Raw genomic sequence first — 27,942 nt, forward strand, 5'->3', positions numbered from 1 at the left:
GAGCGGTGAAGCGGAGCCGGGTGATGGGAGGTGAAGGTCCGGTGGTGTCCGGTTTCATTTCCCGGGTGGGATCTGGTCGGTTCGGCTCGGTCTGGGTGCTGTGTTGATGTCCTCTCTTCACACACACAAATCTGAACTAAGGAGAGTCCCGCTGCTGTCGTGGATGAACAGACAGAGTGTTGTGTGAGTGCTTCGACAAGCCGCGTTATTCAGATGATCAGCATGAAGAGCGACAGGGAGGACTTGGTTTTCCAGGTGCTCCTGTTGATCCACAGTAAGTGTACCTCTCCGTTGTTTTACTTTTGTCGCAGGTGAGCATTGGCTGAGCAAACAGCTCGACAGTATCTTGGAAAAAGAACAACACGTTGTCACATTACGAAAACTGTATTCTTTGGCTATTTAGAAAAGTTTAATTGCTTAGCTGATTTAAGATGAATTAGAGATGTGATTTGATGATATTTAGAAACTGTTATTTGTTTGAAAATCTATAATCTGCCATCAAGACTCCTGTGTCCACATAAGCTTCAACAAAGAAACATTCCTGCCTGATGGGTTTTATTGAGTCAGTGTCTGAGGCATCAGGACAGAGTAAGAAAGGCATTCATTTTGCGGCATTAAGTCACTCAGAGATTATAGCTTACACTTTCTAATAAACAGTATTGTTTCAGATTAGGCTTCATATTACCATAACCTAAACATGCACTGCCATGTTGTGGAAACTTCTCTCTGCTGTAGCTGCGTCTGTTTAAGTGATTATCCTGTTCACTCTTCTGCTCGTTCTGTTTCAGTCCCTGTGGCCTGCCTCTTCACAGCAGGTATGCTCCTCAGCGTTGTGATGATATTTTTCTAGATGATTTAGAAGTCGCTTGACATTTTTTTGTGAATACCTACGCCTTTCTGCCCCTCAGTATTAGGCCAGGCGGACAGCAGCAGCAGCGTGGTGGTGGCAGGTTACAATGTGAGCGCCCTGGCCGGCTCCAGGGTGGTGCTGCAATGTGTGAGTGGTCGCATGGTGTGGACCAGGGACAGGGTGAGGGACAGACAGAGGGTGGTCCACTGGGACGTGTACCGGGCCCACCTGGACAACCCCATGGACAGGGTGGTGGACATGTTCTCTGCAGGAGACCAAAGGATCTACAATTCCTACAACCTTGGCAGAGTTGGCATCACCCCCACAGCCTTCGAGGATGGAAACTTCTCTCTGGTTATCAAAGGTCACACTCACTGTCTTTAACTATGATGACTGACAATACTTTCCTTTAATACTCCAAAAACACTAGATCTTAAAAGGTGAAACGGCAAACAACGCACAAAAATAGGTCGCTGAAGTTGTTTCACCCAACAGTTTCATTATTTTTGCATTCTTTTGTTTGTTTTTCTGCCTGTGACAACAGATGTGACGATGAATGACAGGGGTCTGTACTCCTGTAACCTCCACCATCTTTACTGTCACCTGTATGAGACAGTCAGAGTACAGCTCAACGTTACTAAGTCACGTATGTATCACACTGAATTGCATCAACTGTCGGCACCTTTAACAAGTAGCAACTTTAAAGATGACCCAGTTTTTCTTCTTTGAACTTTGACCATTAAGGCAAAAAGGAACAGCGATTTTGGGATGGACAAAAGGCGGTATTTGTGGTGCTGGTGGGGAGCACAGTGGTGCTGCCCTGCATCAACCGACGCAATGTGTGGACGGACTGGAGTGAGGAGGAGGAGGACCAGCAGGTGCTTGTCTTCCTTCAGTCAATCTCAGTCTGGATTTATCTGGAAATTAAAGAGCTTACACAGTATTAACAGAAAAATGCAACTCCCTTCCTGTTTTGATGGTTTCCAGGTAGTCCACTGGGACCGCCAGTCGCCAGGAATCCGCCATGACCGCGCTGACCGGCTGGTGGACTTGTATGCGTCTGGGGAGCAGCGTAGCTACGGGCCGCTGTTCCTCCAGAGGAAGATGAACATCAGCAATCAGGCCTTTTCAGAGGGAGACTTCTCACTCACTATATCTGATCTGCAGGTGAGTCTGGCTGGGTAGAAAGACATGAACTTCAACAAGGAACACAAAGAGCTTATAAGACTCCATACAATCTGGTAGTAGGAGCTACATACAGTTACAATGATCTGACATAATAATTGGTACACTTCCCACTGGGGTCACCCATAACATAAATCTGTGTGTCCAGGTGCTACTTGGATACATTACTCAGACTGTGTTGTAAAGTGTGTGTCAGTAATTTAGCTGTACTCAGAGAAAACACTTTTCGGAAATAACGCAGCCAGAGTGGCGCAATCACATGTAAACAAGAGAATCATTCCAAACGTTAGACGGTCATGAATGACTTTTAATGTCATCTATAGTACTAAAAAGCAGAGAAGAATGTACGATCACATTTGACAGAATTTCTTTGGGCCCCAGTGATTTTTGTTTTTTTTACAGAGCTGATAAAGTTGTAGATTTTGGTTAAATACATGCTCAGGGTTTTACGATCACACTGTGGAGCAGAGCCAGTTTTCTAGTCAGCATGTGGCAGATGTCTGTGTCGAGATTATCACATGGTTCATGTTAATTTGAGAGGGTTTAAGTTACTTTACAAAGAGTGTTCAGAAATGTAGTTTACAAAGTGCATCCTGTTCATTTGGTGAAGAGCTAATCTTCGTTTGTAAACACTTAAATTACAACAAGGCTAACTTTAAACATGATCACACACACGATCAGGATCATTTTGACAGAAGGTTACAAACTTTTAAAGCAAGTTTGTTCTCTTTTATTAATAGTACCTTTCTTGATTAGTGGCTCTGACAATAAATCTTAATGAATATTTCTGAACTTAAAGTGAAACAATTAACTCTACATTGTTTGGACTCCCAAACTCAAATGGCCCATATGCTGAATAACTCAGTAGATTGAGGGGCAACTTCCCAAAACGTATAGTAATCCAGGCAAGTAAAAATAGAACAATTCAGTGAAAAGCATATGTTTATTACAATTTTTTTTTAAGATTTTTACAGTTCATACTTATGTGTGAATTTATACACATAAACATTGGTCCAACCCAAAATAGAGTCCAACAGTCTTGCATGTTCTGAAAGAGATAATAGAAAAGTTTGACTTTTAAAGCAGGTAATGTGAATTCTTCAAAAAAGGGTTTGATTTCAGAAATTTCTGGTTAAGATACTCTTAGCCTGCGCTCTCTTCAAAAACCTTTACTGTACTTACTTACTTTTGGTCCTTTTGGACTTGGGGCTGGCTTGGATTAAGCTTTCTTTTGTTCATCTTCTTCGCTGTTTGATAAATGATCAGGGTTGAGTTTCGTCGTGGCAATGAAACAATGCTGCAGAGCTTTCTTTGGGGTTATTCTTTCTTGAGGATCCACGGACAGCATTTGTTTCAGGAAGTTCAAAAAGGGTTCTGTGTCCTCATACTCGGTGTTATTCATCTTCTCATGATGAAGGCGCACCATGTCTTCGAAAATGATAATCTCGTCTGAATACGGATGGGGCTTCGAGCCCTTTGCGATCGTGTATTCGTGCTCTGTATTCAGCCTCCACGCCTCTTTGTCTTTGGTGAAAAAAATCTTGGTTTTAATTCCTGCATCCAACGTGTGATCATTTGGTTGTTTCAGCATCTTCACAATTGCCTTCATGTATTGATATTCACACGTGGCTGGAAGCAGGTTCTGGCCAAGGTACATGAGGGCCATAATGCAGCCCAGAGACCACATGTCTACAGTGTTGGTCAGTTTAATGCCCAGCATTACTTCAGGGGCTCTATAGCCAATGGGCTGCATTTTGATGCCCAGACGCAGTCCTGAGACATTACAAGCCAAACTCAAATCAATCAGTTTCACCCTGAGCGGTTCTTCTTTACGATTAACAAACATGATGCTGTTTGGCTTCATTTCCGAATGCGACAGGCCTATGCTGTTGAGAGTGTCTACAGCCACGATCACCTGTTGTGCGATCGACTGAATTTCATACAGATTCAGTGGCTTATTACCTGTGCTGTTAAGTAAATCATAGATACTGATGTCCAGCAATTCAAATGCCAGACAACCATGCATGTTGTACTCAAGGAACTCAGTAAACCTGATCAAGTTGGTTTTATCTGGGTCAAAATCCTTGAGTTTTCTCATAGTGCGTGCCTCTGCTTTCGCGAGCCAGCGCAAATGTTTCTTCATGGCCTTCACAGCGACCTTCTCCGTTGAGCCAATTTTTGTGCACTGGGTTACCTTTGCAAACTTGCCGATGGCTAAGTACTTCTCTACGATGTAGACATTTTGTTGACCAGGGAGAACTTCGTGTGGCTCTATTTCCCAAACCTTTTCTTCTTCGCTGCTTTCTTCTCGTACAGAATTTGCTCCCATATCTGAAGGTTTAGCGTCACCGTCTTCTGAAGTCTTCTGAAGTCTTCTGAAATCCTCTGAAATCCTCTGAAATCTTCTGAAATTATCGTCTATCCGGCTCTCTTTGCTCTTGTGCTGTTTTTCTTGGATATCCAAGCCACATTCTGTGACATCACATTTGATGTGACATCATCTATGTTAGTTGTTATTATTTTTTTTTAAGTTTAGTTTTTTTTAAAGATCGAGGATGTTATATTTTTGCAATAGGCTGACTTCAAACTAAAGTGACCTAAGGGGATAAATAATGACAACAATGTCACTGGCTTTATTACTGTCAAGGAGAAGATGTGCTGTCCAGACATTGAATTATTGGCAGTTGGTATGAGACCGTACTGTGTACCAAGAGAATTCAGTCATATCATAACAATACTTGTGTACATTCCACTCAAGACAACATGTGAGGTTCTCCATGAAACTGTTGCCAGGATACAGACTAAACATTGTGTGGTACTTATATTAATATCTGGAGATTTCAACCCCTGCTGACTGGATAATGTTTTGTTTTTTGTTTTTTATATTTTTTATTATTGATGAGCTCCTGACTAGGTGAATTTCCCCTTTGGAATCAATAAAGTTATATCTATCTATCTATAACAAAGAAGTTTGACATTGATATCAATTTAAATGTGGAAAAACTCTTTGTGACATCCATCAAAGAATTCCTGGTGGCCTTCTAAGAGCAAGAAATGCAGAGCAAAGTGCTAAATAATAAAACTACATTTTATCACAAAAGGCTTTGCTGTTCAGCCAACAACATAGGATTCTACTTTAAACTAACCTGATCCCATTTCCCTGTCAGGTTTAGTGACTCTGAAATTCAGATTTTTAGCTCATTAAAAGCAATTACACATCTCAGTGAATTCTGTCCATAACACATTCAGCTGAGCTTTTTTTTGTCATTCATTGATTCAAGGCTTCAAGGTCGATGTATTATTATTTCATAAATAAAAGCCTTCACTCCAAGACAAGACTAATTACAATAGTGTGATATATTTACATAATTCAGTGTCAGTCTGATAGTACTATGTTCGTAAATCAGTAATTTTGTACGCAGGCTGACGCTGTAAACACTGACAATGAGTCTAAAGGAGGGGATTTAGAAAAAGTGGAATCGTTTAATTTGGACGTGCTGCAATCACTATTTTTATGTACTTTACATGCAGCATGGCACACTGAAAGTTCGGAAAACTGTGGAGGAAGCAGTTTGTTGTTGCATATGTGACAGACTATGAAAAGCATTGAAGGAATTTGATAAGCTCGTGGCTTTTGGCTGCCCTTGTTTGCCTGCAGGGCTGCAGGTGGCTGGTAGTTGGTAAGACATTCACATATTGACATACCAAGTAAAGCTTTTGCTTTTTAACATGATGGTAAAGCCTCAATGGAAACATACATTTTTGCCTTTTTGGGGCACATCACTGGGTCACGTGATGCATCTGATTCACCTGGTTCCTGCTAAAGGCAAAGAAAATGTGTGCTTGTATCTTTGTTCGACTCCCAGCCCACCGACGAGGGGATGTATTCCTGCCACCTCCACCATCATTACTGCGGCTTACATGAGAGAAGAGAGTTTCAAGTCCGAGTGGAGCCACCAGTGATTCAGACCACCCAGCCAGCCAGAGCACTGCCCAGTGAGGACAAAGGTAACACACAGACAAATATACAGATACACTCACATGGTCTCTCTGCCTGCTCCCCTTGTTGTAGGTCACTGAGTGGTTGAGTGGAGGGAATGTTTTTCACTGCATGGATTTGAACTAGGGCATATACAATAATATATATATACACAATATATAATAACACTCATCTCTTCTTTCCTTCACTTGTCCCCTCTGTATGTCTTGTTTTGCCCTCATTCATGTTTTGCCCCGGCCTCAGACTCTACATGACGCAAAGTAACAGCCGGGGAAGAGCAGCTGAGAGGTGCAGAAAAAGCCCCTTCATTTCCGAAGCCCTCTGTTTGTTTCATCAGAAATGTTTTTCTTGCACCATCAGCTTGTCCCATCCCAGACTCCCAAACCCACGTACAATCAGTCCGCCAGATCTCACCCGAATCATTTTATCGTCTTTCTTAACAACCTTTCTCCGCTGTTTCATCCTTTTCGCCAGTGTAGTTCACATTCCTCAGCCTTTTGCCTTGCACACAAACGCGAGGGCCTGAACTAGAAGAGAGGAAAAGAAAAGGGAGAACTGCGATGGGGGAATGATATGCTGGCATGCCAGCTGCCTACCTCAAATTCTTGGAGAATGAGAGTTTCTGGTGCATATAATGTCTCCGTTTCCAGGAAGTAACTGAAGCAAATCGGTAAATGGTAGTTGTATCAATGTGGGAAAATCATTCAGAGAGAGAGAGGCTGAGAAATGAAATGCTTGTGGCTGAACTCATCTGTGTGTGTGTGTCAAGACGGCCTGTCTCATTTCAGTGGAATCTCTCGGATAGACTCTGGACCAAGATCCGGATCTGCCCACACAATTAATCCGTCACAAGCCAAGCTGTAATGATACAGTAGGATCACAGCATGGGAATTGCATTTGTTGAAAAACAAGCTGTATAACTAATTAAGGATGGTGTTTGCGCTCAGACATTATTTTAGAATGGCTATCATCGTGATATGACTACAGAAAAAGTTATTATGCCTTTTCTGCTGCCGTCTCTGACCATTTGCTGCCTTGGTGGTTTTGCTCTGGAGGAGTTTTTCTATTTTTTGTTTCCACGACTTCATCATTCCTCTGTCCTTCCTTCCTTCTGATGTCTTCCATTAAGAATCCCCACATGCTTGGGTTCCTTTATTTCAGTCACACTTGTGCCCTTTTCCATTGTTTTTCTTTGTATGTGCCTATTCCTACTAGAGCCAAAGAGTCTTTTTGGTCGTAAATGCACAACAAGAAGTGTACTTCAACTGTAAGGCAGCTGGCCCCGTAGAGGTAAACACTGAGGAAAGAGGTTCTTGAGATTTAGAGATACACAAAGAGAGAAAGCAGGACTGAAGCCAAAGAAACTGTTGATGAAACACGGAAGAAGGGGATGTAGGTCACCCCTCCCTCCTTCCCTCACTCTGTTATTTCTCTCTGTAGTTTGGGAAAGGGGGAAACAAGAGCAGGGAGGCTAAACACAAACACTATGTTCCGTCAGAAAAAAACAAAACAAAAAAAGGTTCAGACGTTTCACTTGTAATGTTGATGTGCATGCTCTTTGTGCACTGCAGACAGGCAGCTGGCTGTATGGTGGGGGTTAGTGTTTTCGACCATTGGGAGGAGATATCTAGCTTCATTTTGCAAGTCAGGCCTCTGGAGAACCATCTGACCATCCCCTTCCTTTCTCGTGGCTCTCCTCCTCTGTTCCACCCTCGCTCTGCCCTTCCTTCACTCCTCTTTCCTCCTCACTTCTCTGTGTTTTGCTGCCAGGAAAAGTAAATCACTGCATGACTTTCTGTCTGGATCTCATTTTGGCTCAAATATGTTGAGTCTGAGGTCCACAGCTGCTTCTCGCCTCACACTTTCTATTTTTTAATGAAGCAAAATGAAACCAGGTTTTTCCCTCCCTCTCTCATTCCTCTGCTTCTCAACGCTCAGCAGAACTGCACACATCAACTAATCCTGAGCAGCTAATTATTTAACACTGCCATGGAAATGTCTTTAGCTTCTTTGATAGTCAGGAAATGTAATCACATAAAAAAATCCCAACACAAAACATCAATGTTCGAGTTGAGGAATCACACACACAGGCATGTGCCACAGCAGTTACACACATAGACGCCGAGTGAAAATTTATTTTGTTGAGCCTGGAGCGAAATCTGCCAATGATCACAAGTTAATCTCCAAGTATTGCATGGAGTGTGCCACTGCATGAAGCACAACCTGATTTGCCATGGGAACGAAGAAAATGCTGTTATGAAGCACAAATTATTTCAAAAATAACAAAAAATAAACAAGGTAATGGTAATTTCTTACTGGGGACAATCGAGATTTTAACTGCCCTTTGCCACCAGTGGAAAAAGTCAGCAGGCCAACAAAATCAGTTGGATTCAATTTTACGAATTTTGCCAACATGTCACGTATATCTGCTGTTAATATCGCAGCTCATAGAATATACATCCAGATATTTTAGTATGGATCAAAGCAGTGACTGGACTGACGAGAAAAGCCTTTAACCACACAGCGCGTGTGCTGAAAATGTTTTTACATCTGCAAAAAAAGAATTTGGCCTGAAAGATGAACTCAACAAATAAAATCTAAGCTTCAGAAAGATTTCCATCTATATGCCAGATGAGACATGCGCTGCTCACACAAAAGCTTTTATTGTTTCAATTCAAATCTGCAGCACCATGAAAATACCCTGAGGGGATAAAATAAGAGAGGAATTACAAATTCCATGTGTTGATGTTACTCAGTATGTATGTAATGCGTGTTTAAATGCTTTGTTTATGACATTTAGTAAACCTCATGAGGACACGTTGGGCTGTTTGTGAGAGGGATGAATGGTGGGCAAAGTAAAATGCTGATTCTTGTGGTCTTTGTCTTACTCAGACACCACAAAGGCTGAATCACCACGAGTCATCAACGTTATTCTGCCTGATCAAAGACACCACTTTCTACTGCCGTTGGGCTACGTCCTCACGTCTTTCCTCCTCCTGGTGTTCATCATCCTCGTCATAATCCTCATCTCACGCAGGCGTAAAATAAAAGGTCTGGACGGCAGCACCTTAGTCTGACAATAGGTCCATTTGCCTTCAATCTCTGACTCTACATTTCTTTCACTTTCAGAGTTTTATCCGCAGGCATCCATGAGGTGAGTCCTGCAAACGCACTGAGACAAACAGTGCCACCGTTTCAGCCTTAAACGCACACTCAGATGTCTCCTGCTCTCTGTGACAGGTCCAGTCGAAGTCACAGCAGCTCAGATGAATTTGAGATGGATGTGGCCGAAGTCAATATGTACAACGAGGAGGAAAGGAGATTTGGTGAGTAAGAAGAAAGGGAGGAGTGTAAACACACTGCGGCTCGTGTCAGGACTGGGTTTGTATTTTTCACCCTCTCCTGCTTGATTTCTAGATTACAAGAACAACCTGTTGAAAGAGAAGGTCCACATGAACACTCCACCTAAAGTCATTGACCTTGACAAAGGTAAATCACCCACATGCAAAACAGTCTTCTCTTAATTACCTCACATTTACATCTCCACATAACATCAATTTGTCTTTCCCTCTCGCAGAGATGCAGAAGTTCTCTAAGTGAGAAAGGAGAAAAAGAAAAAAGTGAAACTGGAGCCCCTGGCTGGTCCAGAGGCTGCACTCCAAACAAAACACTCTGCCTTCTGTCCTGGCAGGAGAGACGCCACAGAGAGAACAATCAGTGTCACCAGAACGCTTGCCTGCGAAATACAGCCAAAAAAAAAAACAAAAACAAAAAAAAACAGTGCAAAAAATATTGTAAAGAAAATAAAAAACAGCTCCCACTGCTGTCTTGTGTTTTAAAAATACCAGAGTTAGAGACATACCGGGCGTACAAAAAGGATTTTACTGTCTTTTGTTGTAGTCGACTGTCAAACCGAAGAGACCGGACTTGGACGACTGTGCACAGCTTCACAGCACCACCCAGAGGGGAGTTGTAGCCAAGCCTTGATTATCAGAAAGATAGGATGAATAAGGTCAACTCTGTAGTGACTGAGTAAATAAGAAAGGTCTGCTGTTACAGCTTCAGTCATTATGCTTAAATACATTTGTTTTGCTTTTCATTCATGTTCTTCTTCGTGTATTCCCATTTAATCCCACTTATTCCCTGATGTGTTAATATCAGTGTGAACTGCTTCCTCTAGGCTTCAGTTATCTGGCATTGTATGTAAAAATCTTTTTGTTGTGATGTTGAGACTGTATTTCTAATGGACTGTTTTTAAGTATTTGATGCTGGCTTTAGCCTCTTGTATTTGTTGATTTGGGCACTGAAATGTTATTAATTCTCGCAGGATCTTAACAAAGGCTCTGTTGTATTGAAATGACAGTGTGACGCACACACAACACAATGAGTTACAGGAGCATCTTCTTCCGTCTGGGTTGCATGACTGTGTTCACTTGGTGATCACCGCAGTCAATGTTGGAGAAGTCTTGAAGGCAATTTCCGCTTTCAGTTCATATTCTGAAACCATGTATGATAAAAGTTTAATATTACAGCATTCATTGAGGGGGGAAAAGGGTTTTCCTCCGTGCAAGACTACGTGTGAACGTCAGGTCATACTGCAGCAAATATGTCTTAAACTCTGCTTTTTTCCCCATTTAACTCATTGTGGATTATCATCATTTGGCTCATTTATTCTTAGTCTCAAAGCAACTATGTAGGTGCTGTGCTGCTAATCCAATAAAGGTTTAACATGAAAAACATCTGCACTCAATTATAAAATGTCTTCTTAAATTATATGCTGCATTACTTCATATGTAGCCTGCTTTGCTACATAAATGGTTGTGAAAAAGATCCTTGACCTGAGGCAAAAGAAAGTATATGAAGCTTGTGAAAAAGGTGAAACGATGTAAAAGTTTTGAAACCTCTTTGAAATTGAAGGGACAAGAGAGTAACGCTAAGAAGAGCCAAATGACACTGGGTCTGAGAGTTTCTGTCTGCAGATAAACGACATTGTTTCAGGGACAGCTTGAGTGACTGAAGCTAGAGACTGTTACTAGGATACCAGGAGGCTTGTATCTCTGTGTTTTTTTGCGTTATTTTTTTTTTTTTTTTTTTAACATAAAGAGAACACTCTGCTGAACATTAAGGATATAAAATTTTTCGCTGTGGCGTCAGAACTGTGGGCAGTGAATTCCTGTGAATTCTTCCTGTTTTCTCATTTTTTTCCCTGGTCTTTGTTGACATAGGAGTCCATTAGCAGATAATAATCCTGTTGCTCAGAGCCTAATCATTTAAATTCTGTAAATCGCACTATTTCAGTGGTCATATTCTGGAGGGGAAAAAAAAAAAAAACAACTATGACAACTCAGGCAACATCTTGGAAAGCTTGAAGCCTCTAGTGCACAGAGAATGGATTTTGGCAGACGCAGGAGACCATTTGCATCCAGTCCAGACATTTTTGAAATAAACTTTTTCGAAGTTTTTTCTTTGTAAATGGAAAAACACAGTCACGCTGAGACTGTTTTGTAAATGAAACTTTTTATGTAATAATAATAATAATAATAATAATAATAATAATAATAATAATAGTAATAATAACCTGCACTGCAGATTCTTCAGTTCTACACTCACACTAATGATGCATTGCAGTGCATCCTGGAGATGTTTCTTGAATACTTTAAATTTGGCTTAGCCAGCAACTCCTAGGAACAGACTGGGTGACAACCAAGAACAGGCAGGTGATCACCAGAGTGACAGCATAGGTTAGAAGCCCACCGTGAAAAAGAACTAAAAAAAAGCCACGTAAAGACCTAAAGATAGATACCCTCAGGAGAACCCAAGAGGGGGTGGGTGAGATCTCCAGTTGGACAGATCTCAGATTAATGACTCATGCAGGGGGATTGATGACAAGAACATACATATGGGGAAAACGGTGCAAGAACCAACGTGGCGTAAGAATCCATCATGACAGAATGAAATGTATTCAGCAGGGAAGTGAGACGCAAGAGGAACCCGGCCAGGAGGCAACGCACAGAGCCCAGTCCCTCCACGTATCAGAGACTCCCAATCCTGGCAGAGCAGTTCCACAGCAGCGGATTAGGTGGCCCCCAGCCAGCAGGATGTGTCCAACATCATCCAAGAAACAGCCGAGGGAGAGGTCAACAATGGACTCTGAACACTAACCACCATCATCATCAGCTATGCCTCAGAGAGTTTTGGCCAGACTGAGACAGGAAACACCAAGACCGCTCGGGAGAGTACACTGCTTGTTGTTGATTGTAGTTACAGCATCCAACTTTTTTATGTTTTGTGTTGAGCTATTCATAACTTCTTGTGCATTGTAATTATGAAACAATCATGCTGAAGTACATGTAAGATCATAGTTGATTTATTCATTCCTTTGTGTCACAAACAAACAGTCCCTGAAATCAAGACAAATGGCTTTTTATACATTTTGTGAAATTTGTTTTGCGTACATTTTCTATAAAATACAAGGTACGGTAATATACTTTTAATCTAAAAACGGTAGAAAACCCTGGTCTGTCCTGCAATCTTGGACAACTGTGTCAAAGGAAGCCACTCGCCATCAGTAAGTAGACACACACACACGCACAAACAACGATTCACAAGCTCACCTGGAAGTCAGTTCCTCTCAGCCTCTCTCTTTCACACAAGCAGCCAGTCAAAAGGACAACTATGCAGAGTCTATGCAGAAAATTCACCCAGTTAGTAGACCCAGGATCACAGAACATTTGGAGCCTCACCGTGTCTGTTTACAATTAGAGGTAACCTACAGGAACTATAGGATGACGACCAGAGAAAATACTGGGAGAGAAGAGTCTCTCTACAGAACATCTGAGGTACTGAGGAGGACAATTAGTAGTGATCAACACATTCGTTGTTGTTCATCAGTCGCAGTAAAATAAAAAGCGATGCTCTGGATGAGGGGAGATCCATCTACGGAAGAAGGGGAAACACTCCAATAACATTTAACTTGCAATATTCAAATCTAAACATCACAAACTGAGAGCTGCAAAGATGTTTGTTTTAGTGTCCATCAGGAAAAAAATGTACTGTAACTGTCATCGTGTCATCCATGGTAGGTTATTATGCCATTAAAGGAAGTGACGTGGTACTGTACAGCAACAATCAGGCCTGTGTTCTGATACTCCACTGGGCCAGCACTGTCGTTGTCTTGCCACCCAGAAACACATATCCAGCAGACTTGGCGCGAGTGCACAGTGCTCATGTTCAGGAACCGTGGGACCCACTCCAATATTCTGAGCATCAAGCGGCTCATGTTGCTGAAGGATCTGGTCAAGTCTTGATTACGAAATAAACCCCAATAAGGGCACTAGAAACACAACGAGAGAGGTAAAATATTTATGGTCCTACGTAGATAGCTGCATTGGACCGAAAATAATGCCAGTGAATATGCCGTCTCTCTTGACTTCTTCTTTCCCTAGGGCATGGTCCAGCATCCAATACCTTTATAAAACAAGTTTAAGTTCAAGCTAAAGCATATCAGCCCAATCCTCTGGACTAGTCAGACGAAATGTATGGTGGGACTTTTGAGGGTGTCTCTGGCCGGGCTGGTTTGTTGTGAACTTGGTGTTGGTGCATTTCAGGTTCCAGGTTTCTCAAGTGTCCAACAAAGGTTCAGTGGGCTCCTGTTGAAGGCTTTCCAGAGGGGAAGAGCTATCTGGGGCAATTGGGTGAGGGGAATGGGCAGCCCCTGCTCCTGAGCAGCAGGTTACACAACCCTGACAAACATGAAGACATGTAAACAGTCATTCTGGTGATGATAAATGAAAAACAGCTCATTTGTCTGTGCTAACTGCGTAAAGATCCCCACCTGTGTGTCTATCTCCTGTGGGATGGTATGCTGCTGGATCCAGGGATGGACCTCAGCCAGCTCCTCTCTCTGCTCCTGGGTGAACCAAGGCTGGAGGGGCTGAAGCACCCGAAGCTTCTCCCTGTCTTCTGCCAACACCTCATTCTGGTCCCTGAAGGGGAAAAGAGGCAAAAGAGGAGTTTGAAAACATGGCACTGAAGCAAAATTTTATATTTACACCATGGCTGTATGTGTCAATCAGACAAGCTTATATCAACCTTAGAATGAGAATAGACTGTAACATGTTCCCCGTAACACATGTATCTTCATTTACTTCATTTCTGCTTCATTTATTTTAAGGTAGGAAGCAGAAATCTATAGATCATATGAGAAAACACATACAAAAAAAAAATAAAATAAAATAAAAAAAAAAGGGGGACACTGTCCGAGTCAACATGTATCACCACAGAATAGCTCACAGGAAATACTGACAAAAGACAACCTGCACTGCTCTTTCTCTGAATTTCTTTCTCCTGTTATTTAACAGTGTCAGAGCATGTACCTGGTGTGAATCTGGTACGTCATCATAACACACTCAGGTGTGTGCTGGATCATGCTCCACAACGAGTTCTCCACCTGACTCTCAAAGCTGTGTTGATGATCTGCTGGTGCATCCTGGCTCTTGCGGGCTTTGTGCGATGTGTCTGATGAATCATTACTGGCAAAGTATTTGCTGCTGTTGCTGCTGCCTGTAACCCATCAAGATTTTTTTTTTACTTGCAGTGCACTGAACAAATTCTGTGCACTCACAGAAGTAGAACTTCACCACTCAAAACAAAAGATAATAACTAAAAATTTTCATTTAATACATTGGGTGATTTCAATGATGGGGCTGCAATTGTCTTTTTCCTCTTACCAGTGTGAGAGGTAGAGGTTCCATTGGAACCAGAGCCAGATCCAGATTCAAGTGAGCCTCCAGACTCCCCAGATCCAGACCCTGAGGCATTGGAGCCAGTCCCTGACCTGGCATCCTCCTGTAGGAGCAGGTCAAGCAACTCACTGGATGTGGATTGCGCATCATGGTTCCCAGACTCACTTGGGGCATCACCCTGATCAAGGCAAAGGTTTGAAGGTCAAAGCTGGATTCAACTGGAGCTCTTTGCACATCCATACACACTGTAGTGCATATGTATAAAAATCTTCTTCAAACACATCTTTGAAAGTACATCTTAAAAAGTAGGTTGAATGTGATGGGTGATAACCAGCAGCAAACTCACCTCGTTGGGATGTTTTTCATGGAGGCTCTCTGTGAGGTTGTGCCCGGTGCTGCCATGCCCTTCGCTCGGCTTGGGTAGCTCCTCCTGCAGCAAATTTAGCTGCAGTGGAGAACTAGAGCGAGAGCTTGAGAACAAAGGTCGAGGCTCAGCTGCCTCCTCTTCCTCCCCGACAGAGGAGCAGGGTCGGGGTGAGCAGAGCAGAGGGCCTGGGTAGGTCATTGTCTGGGGGCCAGGATGGGTTTGAGACTGTGGCTGCAGGAAGGGGGCACTGCTGGGGGTAAAGCCTGTCATGGTGATAGGTGCCTGGGGCATCATGGAGAGAACAGATTGTGGGTAAATGGATGGGTAACCTGGGGCTAAATTCTGGTAGTTTGGCAGGATAACAGCCATGACTGGTGCTACAAAAGGGTTGATAGTGTGGGCTGTAGCCAGGGGCTGCATGGTGTTAAAGTTCTGGATATTCTGCAGAAACTGAACAGACTCCATCTGGACTGGCTGCATGCCTGGTAAACTTTGAGCGGACTGCATGACGCTGAAGTTGTAGCTGGGCTGGGTTTGTTCTGGAGGCTGCATCACGACAGGTGTTGCTTCAGGTGGTCTGGTCGGTTGCTCAGAACCAGGCTGACTTGCCATCATTGTGAAGAATGGAGCATGGAGTGGGGATGGTTGGTTGTAGGGTAGCCCCATCTGGGGCTGTGAGGACTCTGAAGAAGGCCAGGAAGAGTCAGGGACATGACGAGGAGGACCAGGTGGGGAGGCATAGCTGTCTGAGGAACCTTGGGGTTTGGGGCGTTTATGCCTGGGCTTTCCTCTCCGAGAGCGGTTCCAACCACCAGCACTCAATGGACGTAGGTAGTCGGCTGTGGTGAGATAGAAGAAAAACTTCTTTAGTGAATCATGTGGCTTTCTAAACACATGCCTGCTGCTTCTTGTTTGAACCAGTAAATACCTGGATGGTGGGAGTGAGCCATTGAGCTGTTGTCCAGTTGCAGGTACAAGTTGTAGGGGCTCTGCATAATGCGGTGGCGGAAGCGGTCCACATACTCCTGCTCCTCTTTCTGGGTGTGGGCAGACAGCACCTCTTTGGTCAGACCTACAAACCTTCGCTCCTCTGTGGCAGGACTTGGGGCTGGACGGACAGGGGTGGGAGCAGCATCTGTAGGCTCACTGCCCATTGGTGCATCTTCCAGTGCTGTGGCTTCTGTTGGAGAACATTGAGAAAAAAGTCAGATCTACAGTTGTGAAAAAGCATCAGAGTGGTGTCCATGACCGGACACACAGATGAAAGGGCATATTTAGGTACCTGATTCAGGCTGTGGCACATGTACAATGGTGCTGCTGTATGAACACTGGCTGGTGACTGAAACTACACTCATAGCCTTTGTCGACATTGTGATATCTGTCAGAGGTGCCCCAACTACGGCTGCTGTTGAAGGGCCCACTGACACCTCACTGTCCACCACCACCACTGGAAACAGGAAAAACAAGATGAAGATCAGTTTATGGTGTTTTAAGAATAAATTCTACAGAATCTCTTTAAAGGCTAAGAGAAGACAATGTGTGTTTGAGAGCTTATACCATCCGCACTGGTTTGAGCCACGTCAGTTGCTGCAGCTGGCTTGTCGTCTTCTGAGGTAGAGGATGAGGAAGAAGAGGTGGCCAGTGAATGAGATTCACTCTTACGCTTCAGGGCAGGACCGGTGCAGCTCTCCAAATATCTACAACACACAAACACAAAAATATAAAAGGACTTCTCTGTATTATGTAGTGGACCAAAACGATGTAAGAGGCTCAACAATGCTAAACTACACACCTAATAATGTTGTCCACGCAGTTGATTTGCTGATAGGAGGGAATGTGTGTTTGCTTCCTGCTTTCTTCGTGATCTCTAACTTCAGGGTTGGAGGTTGTGGGAGGCAGAGGTGCTTTGGGTATGAAGCCAATGTTAACAAATTCGCATTCCCATTTTAAATGCAAAGTGTAATGTCAATGTTTTACAATTAGCATATGCACTGATGTGCACTGATTTACCTGTTGCAGGTTTCCCTAAACCTTTGTGGTTGGAATCCAGATAAGCCTGTTTCCCCCAATTCTTCACTTTCTTCACATCAGCACAGATCTGCTGCAAAGTCATCTGCTATAGCAACAGAAGACAGGTATCAGCATGAGTAACCCTGACCAGATTAAGTGTGCTACCATTCTCTTCCTGGTGATGTCAATGTGATATCTCACCGTTTCCCGGTGTGAGTCCTCCCATAGGTTGCCATTGCTGTCACTTGAAGAGGCTACGCTGATGTAATGCTCATGAGATCCATTACTTCCCAAGCTGCCATAACCACTGGAGCCATTGTTGTGGACCGGCTGAAAAGTAACAAAACAAACAATAGAAAATAGCATGAGGGTGTGTTTGACTTACATATGAATGGGAGGCATGTAGTGACTGTAACAAGTGTGTATACTGTATTTATGTGTATGGGTTAGAAAAGAAAAACCTGCGTGAACATGTGTTATCTTGACCTGTATATTACAGTAACTTTCAATATTGACTTGTCTGCTAATTCTTTTAGACTTCAACAAGTTGTACAACAATATGTCAAAAATAACAAGGAATAAACAAGTATATAAATTTCACAATAAACGAAGTAGAAAGCTGTTCATAGTATGTATAAATCTATATACACATAGATCAATTTACATAAATATATATGTGCACACAGTCCATTCAGCTATAACATGATGACCACCTGCCTAATATTGTGTAGGTCCCACTTTTGCCACTATAACAGCTCTGACCTGATGAGGCATGAACTGTAATAGGCCGCTGAAGATGAGCTGTGGTATCTGGTTTCGAAACATTAGCAGATGTTGGGGACCAAGTCAACACCTTTCATCATTGTTGTGTTTCCCAGCAAAACATCACACCTGCATCTATAATTATTTACCTGCAGGAAAAGCTTATAGATCTTTCCTTGCAGATCTTTGATTTCCTCATACGTGACAGGAAAATCCTCTTTAGTCCGAGCAGCGAACACATCCTCATTCAGTGGACTCCTACAGACGAAGCGACAGGGGTAATTATAATAAACACATTTTTTAGCATCGACAAAGCCTGTGCAATCATTTCCTGTAAAGCAAGTTGATTTTAGGACAGACCAATATATCATCCCCACTACCTCGAGCACATAGAGAGCATCAAGGCTTTATTTGATAATACACTTATTCATTTATCTTCTACCACTTTTTTGACCTGGAAATAGTCATGGGGGGTGCTGGAGCCAATCCCAGCTCATGCTGGGTGAGGGCGGGGTCACCCTGGACAGGTCACCAGTCCATCACAGGGCCAACACAGAGACAGACAGACCCTACCTGAACTCTGCACAGAGAGGCCCCAGGCCCAGGAATTGAACCCACGACCTTCTTGTTGTGGGGCAACACGCTAACCAGTATGCTGACGTGCTGCATACTCATATCATTTTTATTTTTTTGTGTGTGTTGTTGCTCCTTACGTCCTGACTTTATGCCGTCCAATGATAAAGGCCACCTTGCGGCTCCATGGGTTGATGAAGCTGGACCAGCTGGTGTCCAAGGTGATGTAATCTCCATTCTGACAGCGCAGACGCACTGGAGAGTGCTCAAATGGAGGCTGGCCTGCATATTTCAACACTACACAGCAACAAAAATTCAAAAGAAAGACAAGAGAGGAATAAAAATCCCAATTCAGGGTGCAATGATTGATTTTGGGTATTGGATAATGTTCAAATCAATTAATTATCAAAAATCAATGACCAATTGCCATTGTAATACCAAAAACTTCTTTTGGTCCCCATCTTCACTGAACACATACCTTTCCGGTGCATAGACAACATGAGGGGCCGGTCCTCTGGGTGGATACAAGTCAGCATTGATGTACCAATCAGATCCTGGGGAAGATATCCTAGCAAAGGCACAGCCCTGAGGATAATGATAGAAAAATTTGCTTCATTAGCATATCTCTACTTAATAGCACAACATAAATACACACTGTGTTTATGTGTGTGTGTGTGTGCGTGCGCATGGACCTGTCATCCACTTCCAGAAATAAACAGCCAGGAGAGTGTGTGGTGGTGAAGATGCGCTTATCCGTGGGGATCCGAGGTGCTGTGTTAACAATTATTGTAACATCATGACTGTCAGTGGAGCAGTAGATAAACACACAATCCCCAAGATGTACCTCAGCAAAACAATGGGTGGACAGCGGGAATACCAAAATATTTAAAAAGTGCAAGTATTGTATGAGATGATAATATTCAAACAAAACATGTCAGCGCCTATTCACAGGGTGAGTTTTTCATTGATAAATGTACCTTCATATCCTGATATGATGCGTTCAGCCAGTGCCAGGCAGCACGGCTCTTCCTCCTCCCCACTGCTTCCTGTCTGGTGCACCTTCAGCAGGTAAGGGGTTATTCTGAAGGGGTTGTAGCGCATCTCACCCTCACGGTCCTTCCCCCCCCTTAAATATACGGTTGGAAATATTCACATTGATTAGAGGTGAAAATAAGACTTCTTGTTTAATCAACAAACATTAGCAGAAGCCTTTTTCATTTCATTTCATTTGTTTGAAATATTTTTTCGTATGTCACTATGTTGTACACCCCAATGAAAGAAATCCCATGGTGATGTCAGGCAGCTTGAGGAGGAGGTTTGAAAAGTGACCTCCATCAAGCATTTAAAAGGCCCAGCACGGGAAAGAATTAAGATTGTGACCTGATTCTGCAGAAGAACGACTTGACCTGGGCACAGTCAAACAGAACTCCTGCTGTCGACACAAACAGAAACAAGTGTTATTTGTCTGCAGAGAGAAAAAAAAAAGTTCAAAAATACCTAAAACATTCGACTTGTGCTAGAAAATGTATACTAATTAATGGAAAAATTATAATTATAATTTGAACTAAAACAAAGCTTAAATGACACTACATTTTGAACTTAAACCTTGAAAAACAAAATATTAATAATTTCCAAAATGTGGTACAAACACACCTGTGTGAGAGTTACTCCAGGGTGGGAGGTTCGGCTGAGCCGTGTGTCCGTAGAAGACATTGACGTCTTGGTGGAAGAGAAGCTCCACAAACTTAGCCGACTCCAGGAACTTCCTCTTGCAGCACAGGATGCTGGGAGCCTGCTCTGATGCGTAGAGTACACGACCGCTCGACAAAGAGAAAACCACCACGAAGGAGTCCTACATACAGACACATAGAGAGGTACGCATGCACATGCAGATAAGACACATAGGCAAAGGCGAGCCAAGTCACAGACACACACAAATACACAAAAATAAACTTATATGTGCATGCAAAATGTAATGGTGCTTCGAATAAAAACTTAAGAGAGGACATTTGTGTTTTGTCAAGACTCAAATATGTGTTTTTAGGGAGAAATGTGGGCCACAACTGGGGCCAGAAAAGTGAAACAGTGTCAATTTTTCTGTGTTGTGTGTCTGTGTCTGCTTTCAGTATGTACCGTGTTTTTAAGGGTGTGTTTAGAGGTGACTCTTTCCAACTCTTCCAGGGCACAAACAGTGGCATTTTTCCTCTCATCCTGGCCGTTTCTCATCAGCAGTTTGTAGTATTCGCTATTGGCTGCAGAGGACAGCAAAAACACATACAAGCCGATACCAAAGTTAAAAAAAAAAAAAAAAAGCTACGTGAAAAAATAACAATAACAATCTCTAAGATGTCAGTAAATTGTTACCTTGAACTTGTTTGACACAGTTCAGTGCATAATGTAAGGCCTCCACAGTGCTGGCTTTGCTGCGACTGCGTTTGTCTGACGGAAGCCTCTTCTTCATCTCAGCAACAGTGATCATCAGTTCTCTGTGGGCCTGCCCTCTGCCACTATCAGCATGCTCACTACTACACAGTCACAATGAACACACACAGAAGATAACAGTAGACTGTGATTTTCATCATTTTTTTTCTTCACACATAGCATTTATTTACCACAAATAGAGAGTAATTTATATTATATTTTTAGTCGTAAGGTCTCTGATGACGTACTACTCACTTCAGATCTAGATTTTACAGGGATATTTTTAGTCCACTTCATTTAATGGCCAGTATTTTTGCCGTGATTGTGTAATCATTGCCTGGTAACACAGTTACCACTTTTCCCTTACCCTGTTCAATGATTGTTTCAAAACCTTGGCAGACAAATTTTTTTTTATTGTTCAGGTGTGTAGCTGTGGCCATGTTGTTGGTTGTTGTTGGTTGTAAATATTAATCATTATACACAGATAAACCCCATAAGACACCGAGGACCAGACTGATACTCGCCTAATTTCCACTACTTAGTTATCGATTGAAACTAGCCTAGTTATCTCTAACTAGAAGCTACTAAATGCAGTGGGGTACACTCAGTGTTCTCAAAATTATTCAGCACAATGGGCATGCTTTTGTGAGCACAATATTATAAGTGGTAGAAACAGGGGCCAAATTCTGGGATTTTCAAAGTTAGAAACTTTTCATGGGGATTAAAGGGAATATGTGGAAATAAATGGGAATAAACTGAAATAAAGTGGAAATGTACAAAATTGGAGGTTGGACAAGGAACTTAAATACAGTTGGGGAAATATACTGTAGCATAATTTCGGCTAAAACAAGTAGACTTAATGCAAGTACACTTGAATATGCAATTCCTCAATCAGATGCACATATCACAGCTTACTTCAGGGCTACTGAGGCGACACCCCTACATGTACTTAACATTCCTCCATCACATGCACAGATGCTTTCTTGAGTCCTTGAGTATTGAGGCCACACATTTGAGCCCAGGGACCACATAGAGTCAAGTAAGGTTTGTTAATGGTTCGGGGTAAATAAACTTGATCAATGGTGTTAATGTCTAACTTGCAAATATGACAGGAAAATGTCTGCATACAGTAGCTAGGTAGCTAGCCTGTATATTAGGCTGTAATGTAAGCCAAATGGCAGCTATTCATTACCCATTTCAAAAGGACAGTTTTTCAACATGCTAGCTACCACAAATGTGTTGCAAGACAGTTTTCTGCATCCATACATTTATTATGGATTTCATTATTTACCACTGTCATTTTACTTTTGGATTGGGTAGGGATGAGTAACATTTTACTTATCATGTATTTGTTGTTCAATGAAAGCTTTGATGACTCAATAAAATAATTAAAATGAAATTAAATAAATAAAAACAATGTACATTCACTCTATGAGCTCTCTATTACATTTGATGGGGAGCATTTTTAAACCTTCTGGGAATTTGACACACGGGGTGGGGTCACTGTGGAATGACCTGGATACAGGCCTAAGAGTCAAGACGCAAGCAATCAGGCGGTTACCTCTTGGTTGATACTGAGGTGGATCCGCTGGCGCTCCCAGGGCTGTGATTGGCTGAGGAAGAGAGATCATGTGAACCGCTTGTCATCTCTTCATCTTCCTGGGGCACCTCTGCCGACGCTCCACTCTCCTCCCGCCTTAGGTCCTCAGACTGCACCGTTTCATCCTGCTGCCCGGATGTCACACCTTCCTCCCCTTCACCTCTTGCAGCTGAGGGTAATGCAGGCTCCTCCCCGTCCGGACTGCTGTCACCCGTAGGCATCTCCGCACTTTGGTCACACATCACTCATAATTTGTCGAATTCAGGTAGTCAAGAAGGGTCATATGTTCAACAGAGAGAGTGGGTTCCATGTGGTGACAGTAAATTTGTGTTCATTCAACCAGGGCTGAATGCTGGATGTGAGGGTTCACCTTGAGCAGAAAAAAGACAAATGGAAGAAATAATGGGTAGTAAGAAACAGCGTCAGTCCAAGGCTGCAGAGTTAATCTAAAAAAAAATGGATGATCATCCCTGAAAGCATATCACACACATATCAGCATATTAATTTTGAGCCTTGTGTCCATATTTTAAATGTTTTGTGAATATCCAAACTGGAAGGATCTAATCTATTTGCATAATTTAAAACACTACATTGTATTAAAGATGCTTTTTCCAAACTGTTTTTTGAATGCAACGTCTTAAATATCACTTAATTTTTTACAACTTTGAATGGCACCTGATCCTCAGCTGGATAGAAATTCACTGCCTAGGTCACCTCTATTCAACATCTTCTGCTTTCTTCATATTTTTAACTGCTCAAAAGTGTAACTCACTAAGACCTGTTCATATTTCAGACCTTTTGAGATGAGTAGGGTTGCACCATGAGTGAAACGGTCGTCATTTTCCTTCAGGTGGTTTCTTTTCAGATAGATGAATAGACCGGTTATATTATACCGAGAAGTGCAAACTGGAAAACTTTACAGACAACTTTGTGTGTACAGCATAGTTCTAGAGCATGAATCACTTGAAAAGTAGACTGTGACGTTTTCAAGTTGAGTCTCTTAATCACCAGATTGCTGACCTTTAATTTACAGCATGGACATCAGGCGATGGCCAACTAGCAGAGATAAACTAAGCGATAAGAGGGATGGTGCTTCAAGTCTTGTGCAGAAAAAGGGTGTTAAGATCCATATCATTTGTTTGTAGCACTGCCATCCATCTTTTCCACGTTCAAAATGGGAGACCAATGGATTGTTAAAAGCAGCACCAGCAAGTCTTTGTGTCAGTATGGGACTAGAAAATAGAAACCTCAGTGCCTAAAGAGGAAATATCAGGTCACTGTACTCTCTAAGCAACCTGCAAAAAAGCTCAGCAGAGATCTTACTTGTGTTTTGTTTTATGCAAATATATTACCTCCAAAGACTAAAAAGTTCAAAATGAACTAAAATTAATGCACACATCTATAATCAAACTTAAAATATTCACTTTCTAATGCCATGATATACTTTGAATTGAATTGTTTTTTGCAGTTAGTTTGTCAAATCATCATTCATTTTACAGTACAAATATAGCACTGACACACATCAATCACACCAAGGTTAATGCCACGGTTCAAGTTCAGAAAGAGGCAACAATGTGTCTTTCCAGGATGTTTCATTAACAATGACACAATTATGAGGCTGAGCTATTATGTCTTAACAAGAAAAAGATATCTAATATTGAATTATTTATATAATATTGAGTTTCTATCATGGCTGTTACGTTAACACCAAAAACACAACAATCATTATAGCTCATACTTTTTGCTCTTCTTGCTTCACATTAACGATGTAAAATGTCAAATGGAGGAAGGAAGGAAGAGTCATTAAATAAATGCATCCATTAACTTTTCAAAGAAAATTGCCCAAAAAAAAAAAAAGTGGATTATCTCAAGTATAACCAAATGTAAGCACATAATATTCTCTGCAATTAGAAAGTTTTGAAAATGCGAACAAACACAGTCTGCATTGTTATCTAAGAGTATTGGACAATCTCACTATTGAAGGGACTCATTGTTAACTGACTCACTTCCATCATCTATGATTTACACATGCCATCCATCAGCACTGCCCAATCCAGGTAAAACTCTGCCAAATGCCAATCATTACACTCTCACAGCAACTGAATAATGACGTGATACACTGTTGCATAACAGCCGATGCCTGCAGAGATTTTTTCCCTTTCTTTCCTCCAAATCAGCTGCAGCTAAGATCTCCTGTGAGTTACAGGCATTTAGATATTCTCATTTATATAGTTACAGAGAGTAACCCACCATAACAAGTTTTAGTCCAGCCAAAGTAATTAAACAACATCATTCTTGTCTTCATGATTATTTCTCAGAAGCCAAATTGTACATAACATTAAAGTGGAAATTGAGTTCGTGCATTTGCTCTCTTGAATCAACAGCAATCTTGATAGCAGTGGTGAATGATCACAAACAGCAATCACAATAAATATGTTTTCCTAAATTTTGTTAATTATAAAGTCATGGGAGTGAGCTGCTGATTTCCATAAACAAATAGTGAGATGTATGGCAGTGATCTTTGTCTTTTTAACATGAGACAGCATAAGTGTGACCATAGGACAGACATTTGACGGGCACGGGGTACACCATGCACAGCTCGCTAATTTACTGCAGAGCTGACATGTACAGACATGTTATTGTGGATTTAGTTTTTAATTACTATTCTAACTAGACAGGAGACATTTTTGACTCCATATAGGTTTTTGATTACATTTAATGGGAAAAAGTTTTGCCATTGTGATCCAAAATTAAATATAGTGGTGATCACTTCTTAATTCATACCGCAATGATGAGTGTTAATGCTGTCTGCTTTCTGCTGCCACTGCCGCAAATTCAATGAAATGAAAACAAAGCTGGTTTAAATTGTGGTGCAAATATTGAACAGTTCAGTAAGCACAGCATGCATGTGTGTTTCCAGGGCATCTGCAAAACAGCAGCAGTTAGGTAAATCCTAGGTGTCACAAGGCGTGCATCTGAAAGGCAATGCAAATGTTCACTGTCATTCATCATGTCATCCTTGCAGGATTGCATAATCAGCTTGCTCATTTCAAAGTGTGTAAACTACCCTCTGCTTGGTTGAGACATACAATATACACAAAAATATTTGATTATTGTGGTGTAAATATGATGCTCTGCCTCTGTCATAATTGCAAGGTATGTAAACAGACCAGATAAGCCCAAGCTCAGGTCAAGGGGCTCCTCCAGGTTACTGATTTGTATTTTTTTTTTTTTTTCACCCACTTCTCAGCAGAGAAAAGTGTCAGTTGGACTCCCTCTTCAAAGTTGTGATTCAAATGTCAGTAGAGGGTTTTTATGTGCATAATAGGGAAAATGTGTGTTACAAATTAAACTGCTGAATAAAATATGCAAATATACATGCTATTCAGATTGTAAAAATAACAATCACAATCATTAAAATAAGGAGGAAAACCTTGAACAGAGCAGTGTGTAAAAGTATAATTTAAATGGTTATATCTGGTTTTACTAGGCTTTCAGAATGGCCAGGATCTTAATGTTTGGATGTTAATGAGTCCATTTTCTAACAGTGACGTGCTCCCACGATGGAAAATCTAACCCTAGATCTATCACCAACAAAGACTGTGTTTCAACATAAACATCCATGCAACAATTATATAAAATCACTTCATAAAGATAAAACAAATAATTAGACCACAAAATTATGCTATGGATTCAGACATTAAAAACTGTGTGATGATAATACAAAAGGATCACATTATCATAATATATCGATGATATATTTTCTATTTTGGCACTTTTAAGGGGTCTAACATTTCAGATGCCTGTTTTTCCACATAATTGGTGGAGTTTATCCACAGTGTATGGACAGATTTGCAATAAATATTACTCCTTTGGCACTGTTATATGATATGCATTTAAGGACATGATCTTGTGCTCTCACAGAATCCTTCAGACACACTGTAGTCTCCGGACCAGCACAAAAATCCCCCAGAGATGGGAAAGTCTGGCAGAAACATTATATATATCCGCATATGACACTGAATGTGAAAATCACACGATTACATAATAACATTTACACAATCGCAACATGCAAATGTGAACCAAATACACTGCGTGACAACTATTTCATGGGTGATAGTTAGGAGGCTGAGGACGTATCGGGAAACTAACCGGCTTGTAGGTCAATCCAAAAAATGCAAAACCAAAGACACATAATAACACAAATAAAACGTAACGAAAGAGGATTTGAAGGCAGTGCTGACTCTGTTTTACCTGCGGCCGTCAGCTTGAAAGAAATGAAAGAAATGCTTTTCAGGCTTCAATAATAGACCACAACCCGTCTTCACTCAAAACACACCCGACACTCATTTGACGGTTCACTGCTCCCTCCCCACATGAACCCAGTAACCTCAACAACCTCAGCTACCACCATAAGTTAAGTCTTAAGGCCGAGAGAGGGAGCGAGAGGCCGCTTATACTCCACCCAGGGGCTTAAAGCTCAGCCGCCATTCATCAGTGACTGTCGGTATTATTGTGTTAACTCACAAACACCTGCTCAACTACACACAACGTGTTGACAAACAGTATAAATGATGCTCTTAATAAATGCTTGAATTAGCAAGACCGCATTTCCACACGTGACTTTAAACTAAGGCATGCCAAATAATATCATGTAATGTAGGCAGTAACTTGGTAGTGGTAACTGCATGTGTTACTGATGTACTTTCATTTGCAACTCCAGCTCCAGTCTGTCACTCACTTAGTCCACTGGCTCTGTACAGACTTTAGGCAGGCATGTCGTTTAGCGAGCACAGCGGCAGCACACTGCTTACATTCAAGTCACACACACACACTGCTCTTTGGTGCTGCAGATCATTCGGGTACACGATTTACATTCACAGCTATGCTACAGCAGGAATAAATTCAAAGCAACAGCCACTTAAAGCGCATTTGTTTACATGCTATGCTCTGTCTGGTCGGTACCTGGGCGAGGTGCTTAGCTAGCTTAGCTAGTTAGCCAACTCGCTACAGTCACCTCGAATTTCTTGTGTTCTTGAGAAATACTTACCTTTTTGAATACGTGTCGGATTCAGTGGCAATTCCCAATAATATGGAGTAAATGCAATCTCTCACCAGGATGTATTTAGAGTTTTTATTTTATGTTATCTCCCATTCACTTAGCTACATCGTCATCTATTCAGGAGCACTTGACACATTTGTGCAACGTGAGGCCGGCACTGTACATCCCCGCCCACCTCATGATGATTGGACAGGCTAATTATGCCTGTGTCATGATTGGACGGAGCCTCTGTGAGTGGGCGTGCCGAAACACCGCAGACCGTCAGCAGCCTGCTGGCGGTTCACGTGGATCTCCATGTTACACAACAGACCGACAACAACCGAGACTGCACACCGACTTACTACGATCTGCCTGCCCCCCCCCCACCC

The 27,942-nt window shown here is 41.9% G+C and overlaps 2 protein-coding genes across 4 annotated transcripts; one reads left to right on the top strand and one right to left on the bottom strand.

Annotated features, from left to right (window-relative positions):
• Positions 1 to 74: 74 nt before the first annotated feature.
• Positions 75 to 9,879, top strand: LOC115043650 (matrix remodeling-associated protein 8-like). The gene is made up of 12 exons (XM_029502283.1): positions 75 to 274; positions 789 to 815; positions 909 to 1,214; positions 1,395 to 1,496; positions 1,595 to 1,728; positions 1,838 to 2,017; positions 5,902 to 6,043; positions 8,928 to 9,086; positions 9,165 to 9,189; positions 9,276 to 9,361; positions 9,453 to 9,524; positions 9,613 to 9,879. The coding sequence occupies exons 1-12, from the start codon at positions 214 to 216 to the stop codon at positions 9,633 to 9,635; spliced, it is 1,317 nt and encodes a 438-aa protein (XP_029358143.1). The 5' UTR covers positions 75 to 213; the 3' UTR covers positions 9,636 to 9,879.
• Positions 9,880 to 11,790: 1,911 nt separating this feature from the next.
• per3 (period circadian clock 3) lies at positions 11,791 to 27,720 on the bottom strand. 3 transcript variants are annotated; one of them, XM_029501972.1, is made up of 22 exons: positions 27,563 to 27,720; positions 22,474 to 22,882; positions 20,856 to 21,016; positions 20,625 to 20,743; positions 20,145 to 20,343; positions 19,872 to 19,920; positions 19,469 to 19,617; positions 19,184 to 19,262; positions 18,970 to 19,076; positions 18,632 to 18,788; positions 18,068 to 18,176; positions 17,358 to 17,486; positions 17,157 to 17,262; positions 16,939 to 17,050; positions 16,704 to 16,843; positions 16,429 to 16,593; positions 16,075 to 16,326; positions 15,126 to 15,985; positions 14,765 to 14,957; positions 14,411 to 14,597; positions 13,870 to 14,020; positions 11,791 to 13,777 (listed from the first exon to the last, which is right to left on the bottom strand). In XM_029501972.1, exons 2-22 carry the CDS (start codon positions 22,752 to 22,754, stop codon positions 13,655 to 13,657), a joined length of 3,828 nt encoding a protein of 1,275 aa, XP_029357832.1. In that variant the 5' UTR covers positions 22,755 to 22,882; positions 27,563 to 27,720; the 3' UTR covers positions 11,791 to 13,654. The 3 variants fall into 3 exon arrangements, with proteins under 3 accessions (XP_029357832.1, XP_029357831.1, XP_029357830.1); XM_029501971.1 differs by having other exon boundaries at positions 17,157 to 17,259; positions 19,872 to 19,923; XM_029501970.1 differs by having other exon boundaries at positions 19,872 to 19,923.
• Positions 27,721 to 27,942: the final 222 nt, after the last annotated feature.

The sequence above is a fragment of the Echeneis naucrates genome, chromosome 5, assembly GCF_900963305.1.
Source record: "Echeneis naucrates chromosome 5, fEcheNa1.1, whole genome shotgun sequence".
Classification (NCBI taxonomy): domain Eukaryota; kingdom Metazoa; phylum Chordata; class Actinopteri; order Carangiformes; family Echeneidae; genus Echeneis; species Echeneis naucrates.